General features: G+C 40.7%; 1 protein-coding gene across 2 annotated transcripts in view; it reads left to right on the plus strand.

Annotated features, from left to right (window-relative positions):
- ZBTB8OS (zinc finger and BTB domain containing 8 opposite strand) overlaps window positions 1-24,886 on the plus strand; it is a 368,696-nt gene that overhangs the window by 281,090 nt on the left and 62,720 nt on the right. For both annotated transcript variants that reach the window (XM_044059941.1, XM_044059942.1), the window contains one exon: window positions 22,548-22,600. In XM_044059941.1, the coding sequence (XP_043915876.1) occupies window positions 22,548-22,600 (53 nt within the window). The remainder of the gene's footprint in view (window positions 1-22,547; window positions 22,601-24,886) is intronic.

The raw sequence follows: 24,886 nt of genomic DNA on the forward strand, positions 1-24,886 counted from the left end.
GCAAATCACCCTTGACATCCACATCCCACCCCCACCCCCAGTAAGGAAACCTCCATAAAAAAACTTCTCCAAAGCCAACGTCATGCTGCTCAAGTCAGAAGTAACAAACTTCATGACACCTATGCAGACGGGAGCTGAAAGTTTGACTGCTGAATCTTACACTAAGGCACTGTACGAGCACATCCACTTGTGCATGAATCATGCCATCCCAAATAGAACCAAGACGCTCTCCTCCAAAAAAAAAAGGAAGCCAGTCTGGTGGCCCCCTGCCATAAACAAACTATACAACAGAAGAAACTGTTGCAGAAAAGAGGAAAATCCCAAGATGCAAAAAACTCCCTTACCAGCCTCAGTAAGAAGCTGAGATCCCTCATAAAATCCTCCAAAGCTAGTTACAAAAATAAAATTGCCAAAGATTCCAAAGAGAATCACAAGACATTCTATAGTTATGTCAAGAATTTAAATGGCAATGATCAGATATGCTCTGAGCTACAATAGAATGGCATTAAATATACTGATTCCAAGGATATTGCCAATATCCTGGCAGATCAATTTAGTGCCAACGTCACCCCCCTCTCACCCCCTAAAGGCCCATCTCAGTACCAAAAGATTGCCAAATTCCAGTAATCACGGCCACACAGGTAGAAACCACACTCTCCAAACCTAAGAATACAGCATCCATGGGACCAGATGATATCCCGGGCTGTGTACTACATGAACTACAAAATGAATTGGCACCTCAACTAAGTGTCATGTTTAATCATAGCCTCACCTCAGGCTTCGTGCCCACTGAGTGGCGCACAGCTACAGTTATCCCACTCCACAAGGGGGGGATCCACCTTGGATCCCGGAACTACCGTCCCATCAGTGTGTCACAATGTTCATGTCGCTCAGCTTTTCAAGTTGGCAGTTAATTGTATCAGCCGTAATACAGTACTGCAAAGTCTGCTTGGCCAGATGCACATGCTGTGCTTATTGTGAAAGCTTTCTGGAAAATGTAAACCTACTATACTAAGCATTTAAAATCCCTATTTCTTATTGATAAAATTCTAACAAAATCTTGTTGTCATAATAGCACCCATTTTTGACCAGATAGGACTTTGGAAACACAGTCCCTTTTCAAGAGACAAGCTGAGAACATTGCCTGGTTAAGTGACATGCTCATGGTCACACAGCAGGCAAGTGAGAATTGAGGGAATCAAACCCTGTACCACAGCAGCTACAGCTCACAGCCTTAACCTTCTGCACTAACTGCCAAACTCATTACTGATACCCTTATCTTTAAGGTACGAAAGTCAGTAAAAAGCTTTTTTAATGAACGAATTAGTCTCTAAGTCAGTATTACTGGGAAACATTTAGTGGTTGTAGTTTTAGGTGAGTATTCACCCTGATGTACAGACTCACAGTGATTAAAGGAGTATTAAGTCAGTCATATATAACAGACTGCTTATCAGATGGCCTCAGTGATCACTCCCCAACATTCCTACTCAAAAAATACCTATACCAAGCTAAACCTGTCATCTACCGTCAAATACGTAAAAAACTAAACTTTAACCCACTCACATTCATCTCATCCCTCAAAGAATGTAACTGGCATCTTCTAAAGTACCTCAGTGTAGATGACACAGTTGAATTTTTTAATACTACCTTCCTGAGCATCCTTAATTACCATGCCCAAATAAGATTTTCCAGAACCAAAGCACAACCCTCCCCATGGCTACAGAAAACCACTAAGTCAGAAATGAAACACAGGCATAAAGCCTGGGAGCACTGGCGCAAAACCAAAACCCCCTCAACTAGACAGAAATTCCTAGAACTACCCAATAGAGTCAAAAAGCTAATAAAACAGGACAAATTCCAATATTACCAGTCTGCCCTAGACTCCTCACAACACAGCCCCAAACAATTCTGGTCCTCCATAAACTCTGTCCTCCACCCAGGTAAAGTCAGTATCCCTCCTCCTAACATCCCTCACTCCTCAGAAAATATTGCTACCTCATTCAACACACACTTCACCCAAACCATACTATTACTAGCTAAACAACACAACCCCCCTCCCCTCCAACCCACACCTTCAACTAGTAATCTCCCCCACTGCCTTCTCTTTTTCTCCTGTACCTACCTCCAACATAAAAAAACTCTTAACTAAACTTAAACCCACCAAATTAGCAGCAGACAACCTCCCAAGTGAATGCCTACAAATCGCAGCTGATGCTCTGGCCTACCCAGTATCCATCTTGATTAACTGATCTCTGTCAGAAAGTTACGTTCCCACACTGTGGAAAGTGTCATATATAATTCCCCTCCACAGAACTAACCAAATACCACCCCATAGCTATTCTCTCTCCACTCTCCAAAATACTAGAGAGATGCATACACTCTCTCAGGTCTCAGATTACCTCCTTACTAACAAACTCCTTTCCAGTACTCAGCATGGTTTCTGACCAAACCATAGCACCATCACTGCCTTACTCTCCTTTACTAACATTATCCTTCAGCATAAAAACAATGGCTATCTCTCCTCTGCTACTTTCCTAGACCTATCTAAATCATTTGACATGGTCCCACACAAACAACTTATCTCTGTCCTCAATAACCTGTCCTTCTCTCAGTCAGTCACCAACTGGTTTCAGAGTTACCTGTCTGACCACCAACAATCCGTTGTATGGCAGAATGACATATCTCCCCAACTACCTGTCTCCATAGGGGTTCCCCAAGAATCCATCCTTGGACCCCTACTCTTCTCTGTTTACACCAATAATCTAGCTTCTGCCACCAAACATGGCGCACACATACAATACGCAGATGACTCAACCATCATCTCCTCAGCCCAGTCCCTACCCAGACTGCAAAAAGTCACAAAGGAAGCCTTTTCCTCTGTTGAAACTTGGTTATCCGATGCCCAATTAATACTCAACCCAAACAAAACTAAACTACTCATCTTCCAACCCACCAAACATACTCAAAACAACTCTCACTTTAACATCACAGCAAAAGACAACACCACTATATACCCAACTGAACACATCAAATTGCTAGGCGTGGAAATAGACAATAAACTAAAATTTGACATTCACATATCCATGACCATAAAAAAAGTCCACAAAAAACTAGGAGCGTTATACAGAAATAAGCAATTTTTCACCAAAGCAGCAAAGATTTCAATAGCAAATTTCCACCTTATCTCCACCCTACTTTATGCCTCTCCAATGTATACCAACCTAAGGCAATGCGATCTAAACAAGCTAGAGACCTGCTACAACAAAATCACCAAATTCGCCACAGGGGCATCCTACCTTAGTCACCACTGTCTCTCACTTGCTGAACTGGGTTGGCTTGGACTCCCTCACCTCCTTCAGTGGTATCAACTCTCACTCACCCACAAACTAGTAAACCAGCCACTAAATGTCCCATCCCTCCAGAATCTACTCCAACCCTATTGCACCACCAGACCACTAAGATCCAGCAACAAAAATCACTTGCAGATCACTAAAGCCAATAACTCTGCTGGTGAAGCACTCCACCATAGCCAAATTATGGATCTCCCTTCCACCCACAATTACCTCCGTACCATCATGCTCTCACTTCAAAACTTTACTAAATGCGCACCTAAAAACATGCTGGCTATGCCCTTGCAACTCCCACTCTAATATCTCCCACCCCATCCAACCACTACCTTTCTTTCCACTCCACTAACTACCTTGATTATATCAAGCTCAGATGCTCATAAGCCTAGTACTTATTATACAGCTGGAACTTCTCATTGTAACATTTGTTAATGTCTATTATGTACTTCACAGGTAAAGATTCTAGTTGTCTACTGATGTACTATGTTCTTCATCTGTAATTATGTTGTAAGTAATTGCTATGTTAAATTGTTAATCGCTATGTAATCCAATGTAACTACTGTCTGTTTATTTTAAATGTGGAGCTTTTCTCCCCGGGCCTCCGCTGAAAATGGACCTACGTCCAGTCAGACTCTTCCGGTCAACAAATGTAAATAAATAAATAAATAAATAAAAATAAATTAATTAATTAACTAATTGTTAAAGAGGAGGAGTGTATTTTAGCTGGAAAACAAGTGATACAACCTAAAGGGCGTATTAGTTGTTATACATTGGATGAACATTTACAGGATCATAGGAAGTTACTAGTCTAACGGCCCCAGGGCCCTTACAAGCCTAGCCAAGTTCACCCATGTTCCCAGGGGTGTCTGGTTCAAGCAGACACTAAAAACAGCACCTATTGCCCCTGTCCAAGAGGGACACAGGTGGAACCCCTAGGGTGAATTTCCAGTTACCCATCCAGTCATCCAGATGTGTATATTTATGTGGCCATCTGTCAACATTGTCCTGCATTTTATTTTGGGAAGATTCAGTAGAGGTTTAAAGACAGGATGTATGAGCATATGGGTCTACTTGAAAATACTGACATGCAAAACACCGACGACAAGAACACCGAGACAACTGAGATGACCGACAGGTTTAAAAGCCCGACGCTGAGAACACCGACATGTTAAGGTAAGTGTGCGATAGTGACAGACTTTAGGGTTAGGGGCGGGTTAAGTGAGTTAGGGTTAGGGTGCGGGTTAGGTGAGTGTGCGATAGTGACAGACCTTAGGGTTAGGTTTTGGGTTAAGGTTAGTGCATAGATAGTTGTGTATGTAAGGTTTAGTGTAGGTTTGTAAGGTTTTTGTTGTGATTGTGTTGTGTGTGTGTTTTTCAGAAAAGGTATTTGTTTTGTTTTGTTGATTGTCGGGATTGTAGTTTGTCGGGCATGTGAAGTTTCGTGCTTTTAAACTGTTGGTCATCTCAGTTGTCGATCTTCCGGTCTCGGTGTTCTCGTTATCGGTGTTTTAAAGTAGACCCGAGCATATGCATGACATTAAGAAAGCTACTATTATTAATGCATTATATAAACATATTGCCATTAACAGCTCCCATACATTTCTGTTCTTTGCTCTTGAATGGGTTCTTGAAGACATAATGGGTGGCCTGTGGTCTGAGATCACTGAAAGAAGAGAACTTTGGTGGCAACTATTTCTAAATGCTTCTAACTTCCCTGGTTTGAATATCATATCCGTTAGTAGCATTTTGAAGGTAAAGATCTATGAATTGTGCTCAGTTTGATGAACATTTATTAATGTCAATTATAATTTATTATTTTGTGTATTTTTTTAAACTTTAACTTTTAGAGCTTTTTAGCAGAAAAGTATATTGTTACTTTAAAGGATGACAGAATGTGATACCACATGTGATGTCTGATTGATGTTTGTGTTTAAAGTTTATTTAAAATGGTATTGTTATTTTAGAGCTCTTCTGAAGAAGTTCCCATGTTAGGGGTTGAAACTGCCAAACTTTTTGCATAGTAATAAACGTTGTTGGTTCCCTGCGTCTCCATGCACATTTTAAAATTTCCATATATCTACTCATGATGAAATCCATTTGCAAAACTCTTGTTTTCGTGCATACTCCACAGTTTGTGAAGAGAAATTAAAATTATCTGTGGTTTCCTGGCATGAAATAAATACTTTTACTCAAAACTTGCTACACACACTAGAAAATACCTAATTCCTCACTTGTCAGACTTGCAGTCACTGAATCTTCTGATTTTATATAACCTGAGTCTTTTTTCTTGACTTTTACTGCAAACACACAAATCATATGTAGCATTAATATTTCATCCATATAACAGCTTACCCTGGTTTACCTGCTTAAATCGTAACTCTAGCTAATAACAAAAACAACAGAAATTTCTTCTTATCACAACCCTCTGTTTTCATCAGTTATTACTAATTTAACATTGACTAGAATTTGGAACAGTGGTGACCTTTTAGCTTTTTGTCTGACTCGTGTGTCAGACCATGACTGCTTTTTGCGCCACTCAGAGGTCAGTGAAATATTTCATAGGAGGTTACTAGGCCCTAGAGCCTTTACAAGCCCAGCAGTGTAAAATAAAAAAAAAAAAAACTGTGTATCCTAATTGACCGTAGTTAGATGGTCGTTAGTAGAGCAATTCTGTGATCAGCACTGACTGTCCCAGTCCATGAGGGACATAGGTGCTGCCTCCGGGGTGAATTTACAGTTACCCATCCAATTATCAAAGTTCCGCTTAAATAGGGTCATTGAGGAGCTGTGCCTCACATGAAGTGGGAGCCTATTTCAGAAGAATGACAATCTCAGGAAGCTACATCTGTCTCTCCAACATGTTTTCTTAATGTCACAGACTAGGTTGAGATGCCTGGAACAAGTGACTTGTCCCATTTGATTTGAGGATTTGCAGCATTTTTGTTAGGGCAGAGTCAGAGACTGCTCAGTAGGCCAGGGGAAGGTCCCCTGTCAGCAGCCTGTATGATACAGAGTACAATTAGAGGGCTTTCTGGCTTTTCATATAAATCATGTCTTGAAGGCCCTGGATTCTCCTAGTTATAAACCTCTGTGGTCTCTTGAGTTGCTGCAGGTGTCTGATGAGATACATACAGAAGGGAGCGTTGTACTCAATTAGTGGGCTGATAAGGGTTGAGTACAGTAGAGTTATAACCTTAGCATTGGATGCAGTGCCCTTATTTATGAGATGCGCATTGTGGAAGGCTTTTTTTTCCACTATGAACACATGGAGATTGAAGTTTAGATTGCTATCAACCTGTGTTCCCAGTCTCACACCACTGGGTTTGGGCGTAGAAGGGTGCTGTCTATATCATAATTACAAGGGACTACTTCTTGCCAAAGGGGATAATGAGGCATTTTTTGCATTAAGTTTTAGTCGGTAACTTTGGCACCAGTCATTTCTCTGTGTCAGCCATTTTTGTAATATGTTTATATTGTTGGGAGACTCTATGATTGTGCCCAGTTTGCAGTCTTCTGCAGACTTGGTAAGCCACAGGCTATCTACTTTCGCCTGGACCTCAGAGAAATAATTCCAAATAGTAGTGGGCCCGGCTCAGATCTTTGTGGTACCCCACTGGTAACTGGTGTACTAGTGGAGGTGGACTCCCCAGCTTTGACAGTGTGCATTCTGTCACTGAGACATTTGGCTACCCATCTAGTGACATATGGGTTATTCCCTAGCTGGGAGAGATTCTCAGTGATACCTGAGTAGGGGGATTGTGTCAAAAGCCTTGGCTAATTCAAGGTAGACTGTATGTATTGCTTTGCCCTCATCCAGGGCTTTGGTGACATTCTGAAAGAAGTCCACCAGGTTTAATAAACAGATATATCATTGACTAAACCAAACTGGGTCAGGTGAAGAGTTTGAAGGTTGCCTGTGTCCTTGTTGATAAGGTCCATGATGATTATTTCCATTGCTTTGCAGATAAGGCTGGTTAGGCTTATGGGTCGATAGTTTCCTGGATCGGTTGATGACCCCCTTTTGAGCAAGATAGTTACTATTGCTGTTCTCCCCTCTGCCTGAACAAAGTCAGTTCTCAGGCTGTGGTTAAAGAGAATGCCAAATGATTCCACTAGGTCTTGTTTTAGATTGTTTAGTAAGCAACCTGGGATGTTATCTCGTCCCATAGAGGCTGTGCTTTTGGCTTTGGAGAACAATTGTATGACATGTTTTTTGGGGATACTGGATAGAGGACTGGTGTCAGGATTGCTTTGGGATATGGTTGATGGGGACGGGGGAGTGAAGTTATTGCCCAATCTGTCAGCTAGCAGGTTGGCAATTTCCTCAGGTTCAGTGTGAGTGGTACGTCCACTATAAGTTGGGAACACAGCTGGGTATTCCCTTTTAGGTTTCTGGTGTAGCTAAAGAATGCCTTATGTTTGTCTTTTGCTATGGATGCTAATTTAGTCTTGTCACTAGCCTTAGAGGACTTTAAAACATGTCTGATTTGCTTGTTCAAGCTGTGGAGGGTATTCTTCCTCTGTTGAGTAAGTCCCCTCTTGCTCTTAGATATCCGTTTCTTTCTTTTGTTGTATACCTTATTTATACTTGCAGTCCATCAAGGTGGCTTGTTTATTTGGGAGGACGTGGTTTTAGTCCTTTCAGGTAAAGCTGAGTCTGTACATTTGTTTAAGTGGCTATATAGGGCATTTGTATACACTTCTGCATAGGAGTCATTGTCAGCTGTGTTAGCAGGGATTTTGAAACTTTTATATCATTGTTTAATAGGCTGTAGTTTGGTTTGGAAAAGTTTTTCGTTTTTTTTTTTTTTTTTTTTTTTTTTTTTGCTCTTGTGGGGGTGTCAGTTCTGATCTTTACTTCAGATGAGACTGATGTATGGTCTGACTTTACCAGGGAGGGCAACACACATAGAGTAGTGCAGTGACCCTCCCCATGTTGGTGAGCACTAGGTCTAGGACATTTGAGCCTCTCATGGGGGTGCAGATCAACTGTTCCAGGGCATTTGAATTAACAAAATCCAGGAACCTCAGAGCAATCATGTTTGTGCTCATGTAAGTCTCCCAGTCGGTCGAAGGATAGTGGAAATCTCCCATGACCAAGATGTTTAGGTGTATACTGAGTGACTCTAGGAAATCCATGTAGGCAGTGTGCTTCTCCTGGTTCATCGTGGTGGACCTGTAGCTAGCGATGATGTGGTTAGAATATTTTGCCTGTACTTATTTAGATCTGGAGTAACTCAAGAGAGTTGCACTGTTTTACCAGTCTCAAGGTGTATTTGGATTTAATAAGGATGGATACACTTCCACCTTTGGTTCTTTCATGCTTATTTTGAGGTGTGAACTTGTGAAAAGCATTGTAGCCTTGCACAGCCGGGGTGCTATCTGCGGCCTTGAACCAAATCTCAGAGACTGCACAGACATCAGCATCTTCTAAGTTCAGGAGTGCTTCCAAGGAGTGCAGTTTACTGTTTAGACTCCTAGCATTAAGCAGCACGACCTTGAGTTTGTCTCTAGTGTATTTCTTTATGTTGGAAGTTTTGTTGTTTTGACATTCCCTAAAAAGCACTATGGAGAAGGCAAGAGTCTTTGCCAGAGTCCGAAAGCCAAGAGGAGACTGGTGAAGTCCTTCTCTGGCAAAGCATAGTGGTCTGTCGACCATGTCTTCCCAGTCTGTCAGATACTTGGATCCCCCTGGAGTGACACCAGAAGCTAAGCCAATTATTGAAATCAATCATTTTTGTCTGCATTGTGACATCATCCTAGGCGAAGGTGGAATGCTGCTTAGGGCTAGGGACATACCTGCCTGGGACACGCAGTCTGAGAGTTCAGTCATGTTTCTCTTCATATAGTCCAGAGAGGTACATCTCAAGTCATTCACTCCAACATGTACTATGACAGAGTCATAACGGTAATTGTTGCTGAGTGACTTGAGTACATGCGTGATATGATGGATCCTGGCACCTGACAGGCAGCTGACCGTGACATTATCCTTGTCCAGCATGGTGAGGGAGACATCTGTGTGTCTCACTGTTGAGTCGCCTATGACCAGGACATTAGACTTTTTGGTGTTTTGCATTAGGGGCTTAATTGTTGAGACACTGATATGTATGTTATTTGCAATAGTGGATTCTATTAGTGTACCAGTATGTGTAGGGTTGTTTGCACTTGGGAGGTCTCTATTCTTTTGGTAGGCTCTTAGTGTGTACCTCTGCATGTGTGGATTTATGTGTCTTGATCTTATCTTGTGTTAGTAGAGATGAGCCTGTGCTGACAACCTGTGTGATTTATTTATTGTTACAGGACAGGATTGATTCTAGTTTCACGGCATAGTTGCATCTATTTGTATACTGTATTTGTTTGCTTTAGGAGCAAGTGGTTGTCAATATACATGAGGCAATTGCTACATTGCCTCAGGATCCCTATGTCAATCATGCTGGCTGGAGAAATGTTGGGAAACTGACCATTCATAGTAGCATATAATTCTTAAGTACTAATTTGTGAGAGTGCAAATTAGATCAGCCATTGCTCTGGGATTAACAGGGGGACTTATTCTATAGATGATCAGAGATGAAAAGTGGGGCGTTGCTGGTCAGTGCTCAACTGAGTTGCCTGCAGTGTAGAGCTACACTGCCTGCAGAGCAGCAGGAAACCTGGTGTCCAGGGAAAAAATAGTTTTGGTGTGTTTGCGTCTATACAGGGACCGCTAACCCCTGTTGCGTGGTGCACAGCTACAAGCAACCACAAGGCTTATATATAGGTGAAATTAAACAGTTTTAAACTAGTCTGCCAATGAGAAATCACATAATGATCCTTCCTCCATTAATCCCCAGCTCAGACAAGGCTTCTTCTGCAACAAGGGCGCAGCGGAGCCTTTCTTTTAATGTAAGATGGTTGGATTTGAGTTTGTGTATGTAAAAAAACAGACTAGATTTAGCAAGTCTGGATATAATGTATACTAACTAAGCAATATTTCAGTGCAAAACAAGTGCAGGTAATAAGCAGGCAGAACTAGTAAAAACAGTCAAACGGGCACAAATTAATGCAGTAAAATAGCACAATACAGATGAAAAAGTGCAGATCAATCTCAAAAAAAGCTTAATTTCTTGTTCTTAGCTTTGGATGGCTTGAATTCAAGCAGAAACACTGTGGACCTCTGACAAAGAATTCCAAACGCAGCGCAGCTGCAGTTAATTGAGCTTAAACCAGAACAAAGACACTTAGAATAACAGGCACAGTAACAGGCACAATAAGCATTCAACCAGCTCAGAAGGGCAGAAGCTTCCACAATAGTGTAGACCACAAATCTTCTTAACATAAAATAACTGGCCTGAAGCCCAAGTGCTTAAACCAGAACTAAGACACTTTTAGAATAACAGACAAAGTAAGCTTCAACCAGCAATTCCCAACTTAGAAGGATATACCCTCCCTCTCCTGCCACAATAGTGTAGACTGAAAATCTTCCTTTTATAAGGAAATATTTCTTATATAAGATAACTAGTTTGAAGGCCAAGTCTTAAATCAAAACTATGAGGCTTAGAATAACAGTTACAATTTAATCAGGCTACTAACAAGCAGTAAAAAATCAGCAGAATAAATGCAACTGAATACTTTTAAGAACAAGCAGCAAAAAGCAAAATAAAGTAGGAAGAAGCACATATACATTAAAAGCAGCAGAATAAAGTGCATTTTAAGTAAGTGGTAATGGAGGAAATGGAAGATAATTTGAGTTTAAGAGATTTACAAAGGAAGTGGAATGCATTCTTTGCTTATCAAAACAGTTTGCTTACTGAAGAAATGTCAGTTTGTAGTCAGTATCTGGACATTAAAGTACTGAAAAACATTGTCAGACAGAGTGGAATCATTTGATTTTAAACTACAACACACATCTGTTTTCCTTGGGCAACTCCAAAACAACCAAGACCATGAGACGGCCTCACACATGCTACTGTTTTAAAACTTGAAACCATGCACCTACCAGTTAAGCAAACACTGCATTGCAAGAAGTCAAACTTCAAAAGTTTCTTGTCATTAAAGATGAAAATGACAAATAAATTCTTTCTGTAGAACATGACAGTTTAGCAAATACTCTTGAGAATCCTTAGAATTCACATTTATCAGTTGATTTGTGTATTCTTTCTGTTAGAAATTCCTGTCATGCATATGGCAGATAGTACTTCAATGGATCAATGCTAAACTGTACAACTTTCATTAATGTCTTCTAAGCCCCCCAAATTTTAATTTATTAGCAACTTATCTCCAGGGGAAACTCCCTGTAAGAATTTTCACAGTCATTGCAGAGAAAAATAAAATATGGTGTCTGTGTATGCCTCTAGAAAATAGATTGAACAGAAGGTAATGTTGAAGATTTCAGTGTCACCCACTGTCACTTTTGTAAATTTTCATGAACCAAGATCCAGCTGTCTTAGCCTTCTTATCTTCCAACCTCCATTAAAAACTTCCAAAAGGTCTATTATATGGGCTATTTCTGGGAAGTATGTGGGATCCCTTTTGCCTTCCATCTTGCCACACTCCTCCTTCATCTGCCATCAGCTTCATAAATTTTATAGACAGATAAGATAACATATTAGGTTGTTTTCATAAAAAACTGTTTCTACCAAATATTAAGAGTTTCTTAATACACATCATCAGTAAATTCACAGACACAATTGTTTTGAGGCAAGAAGCTTTATTATTTCAGAATAATATAGACAGTTACTGATATTACATAGAATGTTAATCTGTATGAAACAAAGTACTGGCCAGCTTACATGGCACCGTCTCAAATATTTTTTCCCAGTCATAATTAACACACAATAAACTGACAGTAAAATAATGCAGTCATCATCTAGTGCCAGATCATACAGTTACATTTCAGAATGTTATCATCCTCTGCACTTGTAATTTTTCTTTACATTTCTTTATATAAAGCTGCACTCATTACAGAACTTGTAATGAAAACAGGCAGACTACTTGCCTGGAAGAAGCAATTAGAAACATGGACAAAGTGCCTTAATGTTTCTTTGTGTATAACAAAGTAGAGCTGAGTCTACTTATCTAAACTTGCAACATACAGCTGCAGCACCCATGTCTAGAATGTAAACCTTTTTCTTGCCCTATTTCTCACAGAAATAATGAATAAAGTAATTCAACTAGGAAAAAAAAAACATTCTGATAATTGTATTTTTAGTATTTCTCCCATTAACAGTGAGCATCAAGCTTTAATTAGATGATAAGTTGGCATCCCATGCATTCATCCTAGTAGTCACTTGCTACATACTTCTAACCATGTCAAGCTAAGCATTAGCACATCTCAGGCCTCCTTATTTCTTTCTCCTGTTTTTCTCCTGTTTTTCTCCATTCTTCCATATTTCCTTTCCCTCTAGCATAACCCAAACTGAAAATATTCTGTCTATCCTCAGAATTAGCACTACCTTCTACTATAATTTTCTGACCTATTTGCTCATTTTAAGGGTTCTTTTTGTGTAATGAGTGTAGTGTAAAAGTCACCGCCCAACATTGCATCACTTTCTTTTCCTAGCACTTCATTATTCCCAAATGTAATTCATGTTTCTTGTCAGACATTTGTTTTCTCAGTTGTTTGAGGACTGTTATTTTGTCAGTTTGAAAATCAAGCCCTGGACGCAAATTTATTTCTTCCTCGAGAAAAAAATAAGTCTGAATGTCTTCCTTCCATATTGATGATTTCTGTTCAAGCTAGCATTTCATTCTGTTAGTCACTGCATTTCTCAGTGTGTCTCTGAAATTCTTTTGCACTTTATTCTTTCATTGGTAACTAGAGAAGTGCCACAATAATATCTTATTCTCCCTAACAATTCTTGCTGCTTTGGTATGTATGCTGTACTTCAGACAGGGTTGCCCAACCCTGACTTCAGATGTCTGCTGTATGTAGTTAGTTCTTAGCCTGGTCTGTATTTCACTTTCTGATCTTCAGGGTGATTAACTAATATTCTGTGCAGTAGTGGAGCTGTCTTTTTCAAGTACTTTTTGATACATTTGTCATGGCTTTCTGGTATGTATCCACCTTATCTTCTCATATACACGTTAACAAAATTTCTCATATCTGTACACTTGCTTACTGTTATTTTTTTCATCTGAAAATGGATCATTTGTACATTTTATAAATTCTTATAACTCTATAGGCCGCTGGTCTGCTATCTTGACAGATCACATCTTCTATATCATTCTGACTTGTTTCTACTGGCAAAGGAGAATATCTGGCTTATTTTTTGATTGGTTCATCTGTAACTAGTTTCTTGAACATTTCAGAGTTATTTTGTTGTTCAGAGGTCCATTCACAGGCTGTACTACTTCTCTGAAAGTTTTTATAAAAGCATAGTTGTCTCTAAGACATATTAAACAAAGTTTGCAGTATACTGCATGATTTCTAAGAGCCTTTGTAAATGCATGCTTGTCTTCTGGCTTTAACATTTGTATTAGGCTTGAAAAGTGACCCACAGATCTATACTTGTCTCTCTCATTTAACATTTGCTTTTAATTTGAAAATTTTTTTTTATCAATTTATCTGCTATATAGGTGTCTTGACTCCACACTAGTAGGTCATCTGTTCTTGTTTATAATATCTGGCAATTGTCTGTGTAGCAGCAATCAGGAATGCTTCTGCTGCTAAAGAAATACCCTATGGAAGTGTAGAGTTATTTTACCTTCCTAATGGTATATTAAATGGATATAGTTGGGACCTTTCGTCATCTAGCTTTATCTGCCAGAATTCCTGGTTTATATCTAATACTGGCAAGAAGTATTATTTTCAGCCTCTTCTCTCCCACTGCCTGCTGACCTTCACCCCTCCTCCCAGCAAACTACCTCGTTTGTTCCTCTTCTACTGGAAGCAAGAACTGAGAGAGGAACCATCAGGGAATTTTCTTATTTTAGACCTAATCCCATGGCACATGTAGTAGCAGTCTTCATGGTTCTTTGTGCAATGGGCATCTGAGAAGACATTTTGCTCACTTCTACAAGTGATGTAACCCATCAAGACTGCTCTGCCCATCCCCCACCAACAGCAAACTCTGTCTTGTGGACCCTGGTTCCATGTGGGACTCTACCATGGAACAGTGTACCTCGGGCACAAACCACCACACCTCCCCCATCAAAGAGGCACGAGCTAATGATACTACATTACTCCTCTCTTCCTGGTTTTAGTGTCTGTACAAGCCAGAGAAGGTAATCAAATATGGGACACCCAGATTGTAGTTAGGACAATATTCCTGTATGCTACCAGAGCTGTAATACTGAAAAAAGTTGTCATTTGGCACTGCTGAGACAACTTTTTCAGCTGTATTACTTACCTTAATGCCTTCTTTTAATAACTTTATTGAGATGCAGCTGTGTTGTACTTCACAACAACCAGTTCAGTTCAGCTATTCTGTTGTATCTGAATGCTTCTTAATGACACCTAAGCTTTCTGTTTGCTTAAGTTCCACCTCTTTACTTCTCCTTGATGCTATTATTACTTATTTATTTATTTTTATTTTATGTATTATTTTAGATTTGTTGACTGGGATAGTCCGACTGGATATATGTCCATTTTCAGCAGAGGCCCAGAGAGAAAAGCTCCAGATAACACAGATAGAACATAACAGATACGAGTCAGACATATTTACAAAGCCCTGTAGTAGATACTCACAATATAGACAGTGTGTAATAGTATACAAAAACAACAGGCTGCAGCAAGCTATTATGAGCAAGAGATGCACATAAGGCATTGAATAAATAGTGATTAATCAGGGTTACTTTCTCTGGAGCATGCATTGCTTGCATAGCATCAACACTTAATTTATGTATAATATTCTCCTGGCATACTTCCTAAGCCTGTAAAGAAATCAGCATAGTTGTGAATGGGTATCTTTACTGTGACTCTGCACCATATTTATAATGTATCTCACTATTTGGCTGCTCCTTGATGTACAGTGAATACAGTCACACTTTGCTTACATATTGTAAATTTGTTTTACTATTTCTGGTAGCTTTTTACAAGCCAAGTGGTACAGGGTGTTAAGTGTATTAGCTTCCTTAAGCACTGTGATTTGAACCAGAATTTTGTGCTTTTTTTTAAAGTCACATCAGTAGCTTTTAATCCAGTACACATAGCTTTGTTTCATGTGCCTTTCACTCCCATTGCTTAATGTATCCTCTGACACATTACACTGCGTACGTTTGTAGTTTAAATTTAGTATGTAGTTTATTAATTATTTACATTTCTTACAGACGGACCATCTTCCACTTTTGTGTCACTTTTTCTTATACATTTTCTGACTTTACTGTATCATTTTACTTCATAATAGTACCAACAAGTAATTAGTTTTCATGTTTCTTCCATTCATAATGGAAATTCCTTTAAACAAACAGCTTTCCTTGTATGCATCTTTGCAAAATATTCTTCTAAGATTAATGAACACTTCCTCCTGTCATGTCTCTAGCTGCATGTGGTACATCAGGTTTGAATTCAAACTGCACCATGCTTGTGTGCTTGTCATGGCTGCTTTTAATCACTATTGCTGTTAAAACATATTCTCACGTATTTGTAATTTTTACTTTTATTTTGTCTTCTAATATTTACATTTTCATAGTTATTTTCTTTAAATATGTGTTAGTAATCTTGTCCTTTCTGCATACATCTACAGTGTTTGATAGTCAGGTCTTAACCTACTACCCTGTTCCATATTTGACCATTTTTGTATCAGCCTATTCCTATAGTTTTTAAAGGAGATTGCGCTCTTTTAAAGTCAAAACTTGAAGTAAATGTCATGATGTTCATCATGTTTCACTTTTGCAGTCCTTACAAAATGGGTTATCCGGCTCCCGGTAGCCCACAGTTGGCCAGAATACCAAAGTCCTTGGTATGTGATGTCGGCTGCCTTCAGTTTAGGCATGATGTCAGGTACAAAAGAAGGCAACCAACACCATTTTCCTCAGTCTTTCTTGCCGCGGAGCCCGAAGCAGAAGCTTTTTGCACGAGTGCCGGTCAGCCGAGTACCTTATTTTTGTATTCCGACTGCTTAGTTGAAGACATCCTCAGGTAAGTACCCTGTTGGGGGACCCTCTTTTCTTGCTTTAACGAATGTCAGAGAAAGTTAATAACTGTCTTGCCTGTGGAAAACAGATTCCGCACAGTGATTTTCAATCCTATTGTATTACTTGTTTGGGCCTTGAGCACGACATCCCTAATTGTGTTCTCTGTGCTTCTTTAAACCTGCGTACCATACACCGTAGAGCTAGGATCTTGTTCAAGAATTTCGGAGTTTGGCCTAAGTTCGTGGGTATGGCGTCTTCTGGTCTTCCGACTTCAGATGTTCCTAAGAAACACAAAGATAAGGACCGCGACAGGCCTAGGGTCAAATTATCCGACGACGTCCCTGCTAAGTTGGTTGTCAGCTCAGCGGTAGTCAGTGAGGCACTTCCTTAGCCCCTGCAGTCCACGGATGTTCAGCAACAGGCATCTGCGGAGACCTTTCAGGAGTTCTCCATACTGCAGGTTTCCACCTCATCTTCTGACCCTCTGCCTGTCACCGCCTCTGATGGATCCAGAGCCGCTAAGCAGGCACCAGCTTCTGAGGCCTCTTTTCTCTGCCCAGAGACCAGATCCAGACCGACAACCTTAATTCAGACTTCTGTGGTGGCTAGGCCTACTGAGTCCCTCCGGCTTTCTAGCAGGCCATCCTGCCGAAAATCTACTCCAAAGCAGGTGCTGGCCTCCCCTCAAATGCCTCCGGTTCAGATGGGTAAAATGGCTAGTGATCTCTTGACCCTCATCAAGGGCTCTCCGCCACCTGCTTCTAAAAGGATTAGGGAATTGTCCCCAGAAGCTTTCTCTGCCTTAGACTCTGAGGTTTCCAGCAACTCTGCTGATGAAGAGGGAAACTCTCCACCTTTTTCTGGTTTTGAGGATTCTGATGCAGAGGACTCCATCCCTTCTGCCTCCCCTTCAGAAGATTTTTCTTTTGGAGATGCTCTGCATACTCTTAGGGAGCATTTCAAATGGGAAAGTCAAGACTGCACTCAGTCTAAGAAACGGATTAGGGAATTCTTGGATTTGCCACAGCATAAGCCGTTGGCTATCCCTCCGTTTTTGGAAGTTGTTGATGATGTTTTTATGGAGAATTCTTTGACTCCTAATTCTGTTCCTCCTGCTCCCCAGAAATCCTGACTGGTATTATAGAGTTCCTGATTCTCATCAGTTCCTTTTCAAGAATCCTTCTGCTGATCCAGAGATTATTTCTCAGGGTCCTAAGGGTTTTAAAGTCACGGTTGCTAAAAATCCTGTTCCTTCTGATAGGGAATCTAGGACCTTGGATAGATGGGGTAAAAAGGTTTATACTTCTTCCACCCTGGCTATTAGGTCTGTTAATTGTGTTTTTCGTATGCTTAAGTATCAGCAGCATGCTTTAGAGGCCATTGAGGCTAAAATTGCTGGTGTTCCTTCCCTGATGGGAGAGTAAGGACATGCAAGATTTATTGAATTCTGTCACTCTTGTCACTAAACATTCTTTACATTGTGGTTTCGACACTTTGGAGGCTTCTTGCAGGGCAGCAGCCACTGGTTCTGTCATTAGAAGACATGCCTGGCTCAGGGAGCAGCCTCGTTCTGAACCTGTCAAATCTAAATTACTGGATGTGCCTTTGCACAAGGGCAATCGTTTTGGTAGCAAAGCAGAAGAGGTGTTGAAAAAGTTGGAGGAAAAGGCCAAATCTATGCAAACTTAAGGACTTTCTGCAAGATCAGCCTCCTCGTTTTAGTCGACATTACCCTTCTAAGAATTGGACTTTTCCTGACCCTAGTTAACAGAGTCATACTAGGCCTAGGGGGTTACAGGTCTTCTAGGGGACCGACTTCCACCCCTCAAAAGGCTAAGCACTGGCAGGCTTCCTCTTCAAAATCGGGGACTTCTAAGCAGTCTTCCCAAAGCAAGCATTCCCAATGACTCCAGCCTTTCCCTGCCTGCCTCTGCGGGCCCAGGGTTTCCTTTGGAGGAAGGTTAGCTATTTTTGCAAATGTCTGGTTCACCATCACAGACAACAAATGGGTGCTCAAAATAGTATCTCAAGGCTACAAGTTCTCCTTTCACACCTTCCCTGTCCACCAAGGATACCCAGATATCCCCTCCAAATCAAAGGGCAGAAGCAGAAAAATAAGTTTCTTCTTTAATAAACCTGGGAGCAATAGAGCCAGTTCCTGCACTACAGATAGGCCATGGTTTCTACTCAAGGCTTTTCCTGGTCCTCAAAACAGGGGGCACCTTGCGCCCTATTCTGGATTTGTCCATTTTAAATACTTTTCTGGTGATTCCCAAATTCAAAATGCTCACTCTTCAGCAGTTGCTGCCAATGCTGGCCAAGGATTCCTGGCTGGTGACTTTGGATCTCAAAGAAGCTTATCTGCACATCCCAAAAAGGGAAAGCTGCAGGCAGTTTCTTCTTCAGGGTGGGGAACAGGCACTTCCAGTTCTCTGCACTGCCCTTTGGCTTATCTACTGCTCCTAGAGTTTTACCAAATGCCTGGCTCCAGTCATTGATTTTTGTAGACAAAGAAACATTCAAATTTACCCTTACTTGGACGATTGGCTTATTCAAGCAAACTCTCCAGAGCAACTTCTAAAGGATTTGGACTTTGTAAAGAACATTCTCACTATTTGGGCTACACCATCAACAAAAAGAAGTCAAAATTGGTACCCACCAGGGAAACTGTATTCCTGGGAGCGAGCCTGAATACAGCCGCCCAGATGGTATTCCTCCCCCAAGAGAAACAAATAGATCTTTCGAATTACTTCAGAAATTTGGCAAGCATGACCCAGCACTCTGCAAGGCACTTCCTGTAAGCCCTGGGATTCATGGCTTAATGTATTCTGATGATTCCATATGCCAATCTGCATATGAGGGAAATACAGTGGTACCTCAAAAACCTTTGGTGTCAACACACTCAGGATTTAGACTTGAAACTGCCTCTGATTCCCTGCCTGCAGATGGAGGCCCTTTGATGGGTGACAGCCTGTGCACAGAGCAAGGGCCTGCCTTTCTGTCCACCTCCTGCCAGCCAGACTCTCACCACAGATGCCTCGGACTATGCTTGGGGAGCACATCTAAAAGGCAGATGCATTCAGGGGACTTGGAACTCTCAATAGGTTCATTTGCACATAAATCTGAAGGAATTGATGGCAGTCCAGCAGGCCTTAATGGCTTTCAAACATCTTTTCTCTCTTGGTACTCTTCTGGTCAGGACAGACAACACCACAACCATGTGGTACATCAACAAGCAGGGAGGGATGTACTCTTACCCCCTGTGCAGACAAAGTATGATACTATGGTCCATAGCAGCTTCCTTGGGCATTTATCTGATAGCTCAGTTTCTTCCAGGAAGCCTCAACACCTTGGCAGACCAGTTGAGCAGGCAGGTCCAGGATCCTCGTGAGTGGCAACTAAACAAGACCATCTTCTATTGCATCATTCAGCGTTTGGGGACTCCCCAGGTGGATCTCTTCTCATCTCCAACCAAACACCTCCTTCCAACCTTTTGCACTAGGGTTCATCACAACAAAGCTTGGAAGGTGGATGCTCAGTCCTTCCCCTGGACACACCTCTCGATCTGTGCATTCCCTCCTCTGCTTCTTCTTCCCACAGTGCTGTTAAAGATAGGGGACAAAAAACCACGGGCAATCATCATAGCTCCAGACTGGCCCAGACAACAATGGTATCCACTGCTTCGCAGTCTCTCCCAGTCTCAGCCTTGGCATCTTCCCCTGATACCATATCTCTTGGTTCAGGAGGGGGGAAAATGTCTGCATCCTCATCTTCAGACTTTGCATTTGGCACTTGGCTCATAATTTAAACCTTTCCCAACAAGTGGTTGAGATCCTTCGTGAGGCCAGGAGGCCTAGCACTAGGACATCTTAGGCAGATAAGTGGAAAAGATTCTCCATTTGGATGCAGACTAGAGGGGAAGACCCTTCTCCAACCTACTCTTCCTCTTATTCTTGACTATCTGGCAGGCTTGCTTAATGGTGGACTTTCCTTTTCTTCTGTCAAGATTCATGCTTCAGCTATTTCTGCTGATTGGTCCTTTGAGCAACCCATTTTCTCTCATCCCTTGATGAAACAGTTCCTCAGGGGAGCTAGCAATTTAAAGCCTCCCAGAAGGGCACCTACTCCTGCTTGGGACCTTAATTTTGTACTTGAGAAACTTACTCTGCCTCCTTTTGAACCAGCTGCCTCAGCAGACCTGAAGTTTCTCTCCTGGAAAATTGCTTTTCTTTTGACAATTTCTTTAGCTAGAAGAGTTTCTGAGCTGCAGGCCTGAATGGCAGTAGAGCCTTTTATCATCTTCCATGTGGATCGGGTTTCTCTTTGAACTAATCCCTCCTTTATGCCTAAGGTGGTTTCTAGCCTGACTCTTAACCAGTCTATCCACCTGCTTATCTTCTTTCCTAATCCTCAGAATAAAGGGAAAAGGTTACTGCATTCCCTGGATTTGCATAGACAGCTTAGATTTTACCTGGACAGGACTAAATCTTTTCGAAAGTCGGATCAGTTGTTGGTCAGTTTTGTTCCTGGAGATCAGGGCAAAGCTACTTCTAAACAGACCATTTCTAAGTGGATTGCTCATTGTATTCACTTTTGTTACTTACAGCATGACAAGGTTCCTCCTCAGAGTATTAGGACCCATTTTACTAGGGCAGCCTCTACCCCAGCAGCTTTTTTAAGAGGTGTACCTGCTAGGGACATACTGGAAGCAGCTACATGGAATTCTGTTCACACTTTCACTAAACTTTACAGTTTACCCTTGTTTTCCAAGTCCAGGGCTGGTTTTGCCACTGCAGTGTCAGGCATCCTCACCAACCCTTAAACAGTGGGTGTTCCTCCTCCTTTTTGTTTTTTTCCTGGGCTTTGGGAATCAACCTATTTTGTAAGGACTGCAGCAGTGAAACACGATAAACATAGTACAGTTGTGTACACTTACCATAAATGTAGATGTTCGAGTGTATTCAGTGTTGCAGTCCTGGTTTCCCCCCTTCCATCCCCCTTTTTTCCTAGGGCACAGACTGGATTTTCTTTTCCTGGTCTAACCTTTTCTGGGAGGCTCCTGACAGTTAAGGCAAGAAAAACTGAGGAAAATGGCATCTGCTGCCATCTTTTGTACCTGACGTCAGGCCTAAACCGAAGACAGCCGACGTCGTATACCAAGGACTTTGGTATACTGGCCAACTGTAGGCTACCGGTAGCCAGATAACCCATTTTGTAAGGACTGCAACAGTGAATACACTCGAACATCTACATTTATGGTAAGTGTACACAACTGTACTTTCTTTCTAGGTTTATAATAATGTGTGAATTTTTATCTCATTACTCCCCCATCCGAATGGTATTAAATACCATTTTTCCCTGTTGGAATGCAAATGAATAGCATACTGTACTTTTTCAGGATTCTTAGCTTTTCTCCTTGTGTTGGGAAATCAGCTAAATTTTTAGGTTCAAAGTTTCCAATTTTCTGCTAAGTTGCCCTGCAACGATTGTATTTTGGTGGTTGCACTTGGATCATATTTAATTGCATATTTATGCATCTGTACTTCTAAGCCCACCGACTCTTGAAAATAAATATTTCTTCATTTTTTTTTTCATTTATGATGCAATGTAGCATTAAGATGTTCACCAGACAGGTCAAATAAATAATATAGTGTAGATGTGTTACCAGCTGCCTTTAGGTCTTCAATCTTTCTGCCTTCTAGAAAGAAGCATACCACATGATATGCAATTTCCTATAGCCTAAGCATTGAATATTTAAAAATGTATATCCCCATGTACTGCATCTTTTTGGACTTGCTGCTTAGATGACTTCTAACTCTTAAATCTGCTTTTGCCACAGGTATCTAACTTAGATATATTTTTCACTGTGCGAAAATATTTTTTCTTTTGTTTATACAACTTTCGTGTGAAATTTAACAAGTTTACATATCAGTATACTGATATCGAAAGTGAATGATACTACAAAACCAGTGGTGTAACCGGAATGTTTCATTTATATTGCATGCAAATATTTCTCTAACTTTAATGTTTGTAGGCTAATATATACTAATTGAATATAGTAAGCCTTCTTGTGCTAGTTACAGATGGTGAAAATATTATTTATTGAAGAGACATATGTATGTCATATAACACACATTTGTGTTTCAGGAGGTCAAAGTACTGCAGATCGATAAGAGAAATTATAAAATTAGATCCATTGGGTAAGTACATTAACCTAGCAGTTAATGTTTATTGACATTGGATTAAAAATTCTGAAATGAAAGCACAAACAGGAGAGCATGTTGATAGTTTTGTATAGCTGTGCAGTTGTAATCTTCAGTAAGGTGGAAAAAGGGTTGTTTAAGGTTAGCTTGATGTGCTGCACTACAAAATGCAAATTTGACTTCAGTTACTGACTGACTCAAATAATGCACCTGGGACTGGTTGGAGTTAGCAACTGCCACTGGCTTACCTACCATGAAGAAGGATACTGGTAGGTTCCTGCTATGTTACTGCATCTGGTGAAAACCAGCAAGTTAAGTATCCCTTCTTTGTCTGCGTCTGCATTGACCAGCAGGAGGTAATCAAGGCTTACATGGAGACATAGTTGTAGTGCACGTAAAAGCCATAACGGTAACCTTTGTTTACTAAAGCCCATCACATGGATAGAGGAAATTTTAATTACAAAGAAAAATCCTTTACCAGCAGAGCACATTGGTTGTATGGCACTCATCTGTCATTTGCTACTATCAGATAAAGGATAAGGGAATGAACAATCCTTATAGTACACTGGGGCAGTGATGGTCAAATTGATGTGGAGGTAAAAGATAGGGTAGGATTATTTGTGTGTTGGGAGGAGAAACAATAGGAAAATGCAGTGATGGAAAATATATCCGTTTTGGTTGCTTCAAGATTGAATTCTCTGCATTATATTAGGACAGTGGCAGAAGCCAGCAGAATGCTGGTCTTAATTCTCAGTGGTTTGAATGTTAAACATCCAAATGTTTTCCTCCCGTTATGCATGATGGTATAGTAACCTCATCTGGAATTTTTTGTCCCTACTTGGAAAGTGTATTAGGAAAGTAAGTGGGGCATCTAAGTTACGTGAGTGTGAAAGATTAATGAATGACCTATACTTTCAGAAAATGGCCCAGGCACCTGCAGTTTACACTTTTTGCAGAAGAGAAAGTATGACGAAGCTGCACTGTATCTAAACAAAATGGGAAAAGGTGTAGAGTATAGGTGTCTTCTACATAACTGAAGATCCCAGACCCCCAATCAATTAAGAGAGAGAAGAAAGGAAGCAGTGTCCTATAATGTGTTGCTAGGTGCTGATTATAAATCTATAGGAGGGTTTTAAAATGCATGAAAGGGATGGAAAAGTAGAAACTGCAAAGTGCTAATTGCAACATTCATGTGAGCTTAATGAACCAGAAATATTATAGCTGCCTTATGTTTTCATCAGTTGCTCATTACTTAAGAGAATATACATGCCTGGTAGGCATGTACCCACCTCAGAATGCTCACAGCAATGAGTAATTTACTCTGTGCTGGCTCAGTTGACTATTACTGATGTATGTCACTGCCTTTGGTTTGACAGCTTGTTCGGACTGCAGAGAGGGGACCCAGCTTTGTTCTTCAGTCCAGGGCTGTATGGTCAGTTGACTAGCCTGAGATGCCTCTCTGTACTTATGAGAGGATTAAGTTCTTATCCGGACTATAAGAAGAGGATACAGCTATGTTTTCCAAGTCCTGGTCATGTAGCAACACATTTCTGGGCTCAGTGGCAGGTGTTTTTATGATTTAAATTTAATCCCCCATTTCTGGGGCAGTAGATAAGGAGCACCATTTTATTTTAAAGCACGTTTTCTATTTTCGCTGTTAGTTTTTCAGCTTGAGTGGTATGACAGAGAAATGATGTTATATAACGTGATGGAAGCACTGTACATTACGCTTATTTCTCAGGACTGATTTATCTCAGTCTTGGTACTTCATGATGTCTCGGAGTAAAATTGATTCTTGTCTTGAGCTTCTGGCTCTTAAGAGTTCATCTGTATGAAAGCACTATGGGGAATTATGATTACCACACTGAAATGAAATACGTTTATATATTTTTATCTCTGCTTTACATGTATTTAAATGCATTTTTGCTAAACCAGGCAGATAGGCTTTTTAGTATCCCCCCCCAAGCTTTTGTCTAAAATGTTGACAGGACATTAGCCTTTCACTTCCTTTACTTTCCCAGGTTCATAGGTTTTTACTAGTTTATTGACCCCCAGTGTGTTTATAAGAGTAGCCGTGCAACCCAACCCAGTTTTTCCCTTAAATACATTGGACGCCAATATGGTGTGTGTACATTAGTAAGGAGGTAGCTAAGGTTTATTTGTTGGGGGGGTTAACTTGGGTTTAGTTAATGTACTGTCAGCATCTGTCAATCAGAGACATGGAGATGAGACCAAGGGTGAATTTATGATTTCCCATTCAGTGATCAAGGTTTCACTCGAAAA

This window comes from Protopterus annectens, chromosome 1.part2, assembly GCF_019279795.1.
Source record: "Protopterus annectens isolate FY-2018-M chromosome 1.part2, PAN1.0, whole genome shotgun sequence".
Classification (NCBI taxonomy): domain Eukaryota; kingdom Metazoa; phylum Chordata; order Ceratodontiformes; family Protopteridae; genus Protopterus; species Protopterus annectens.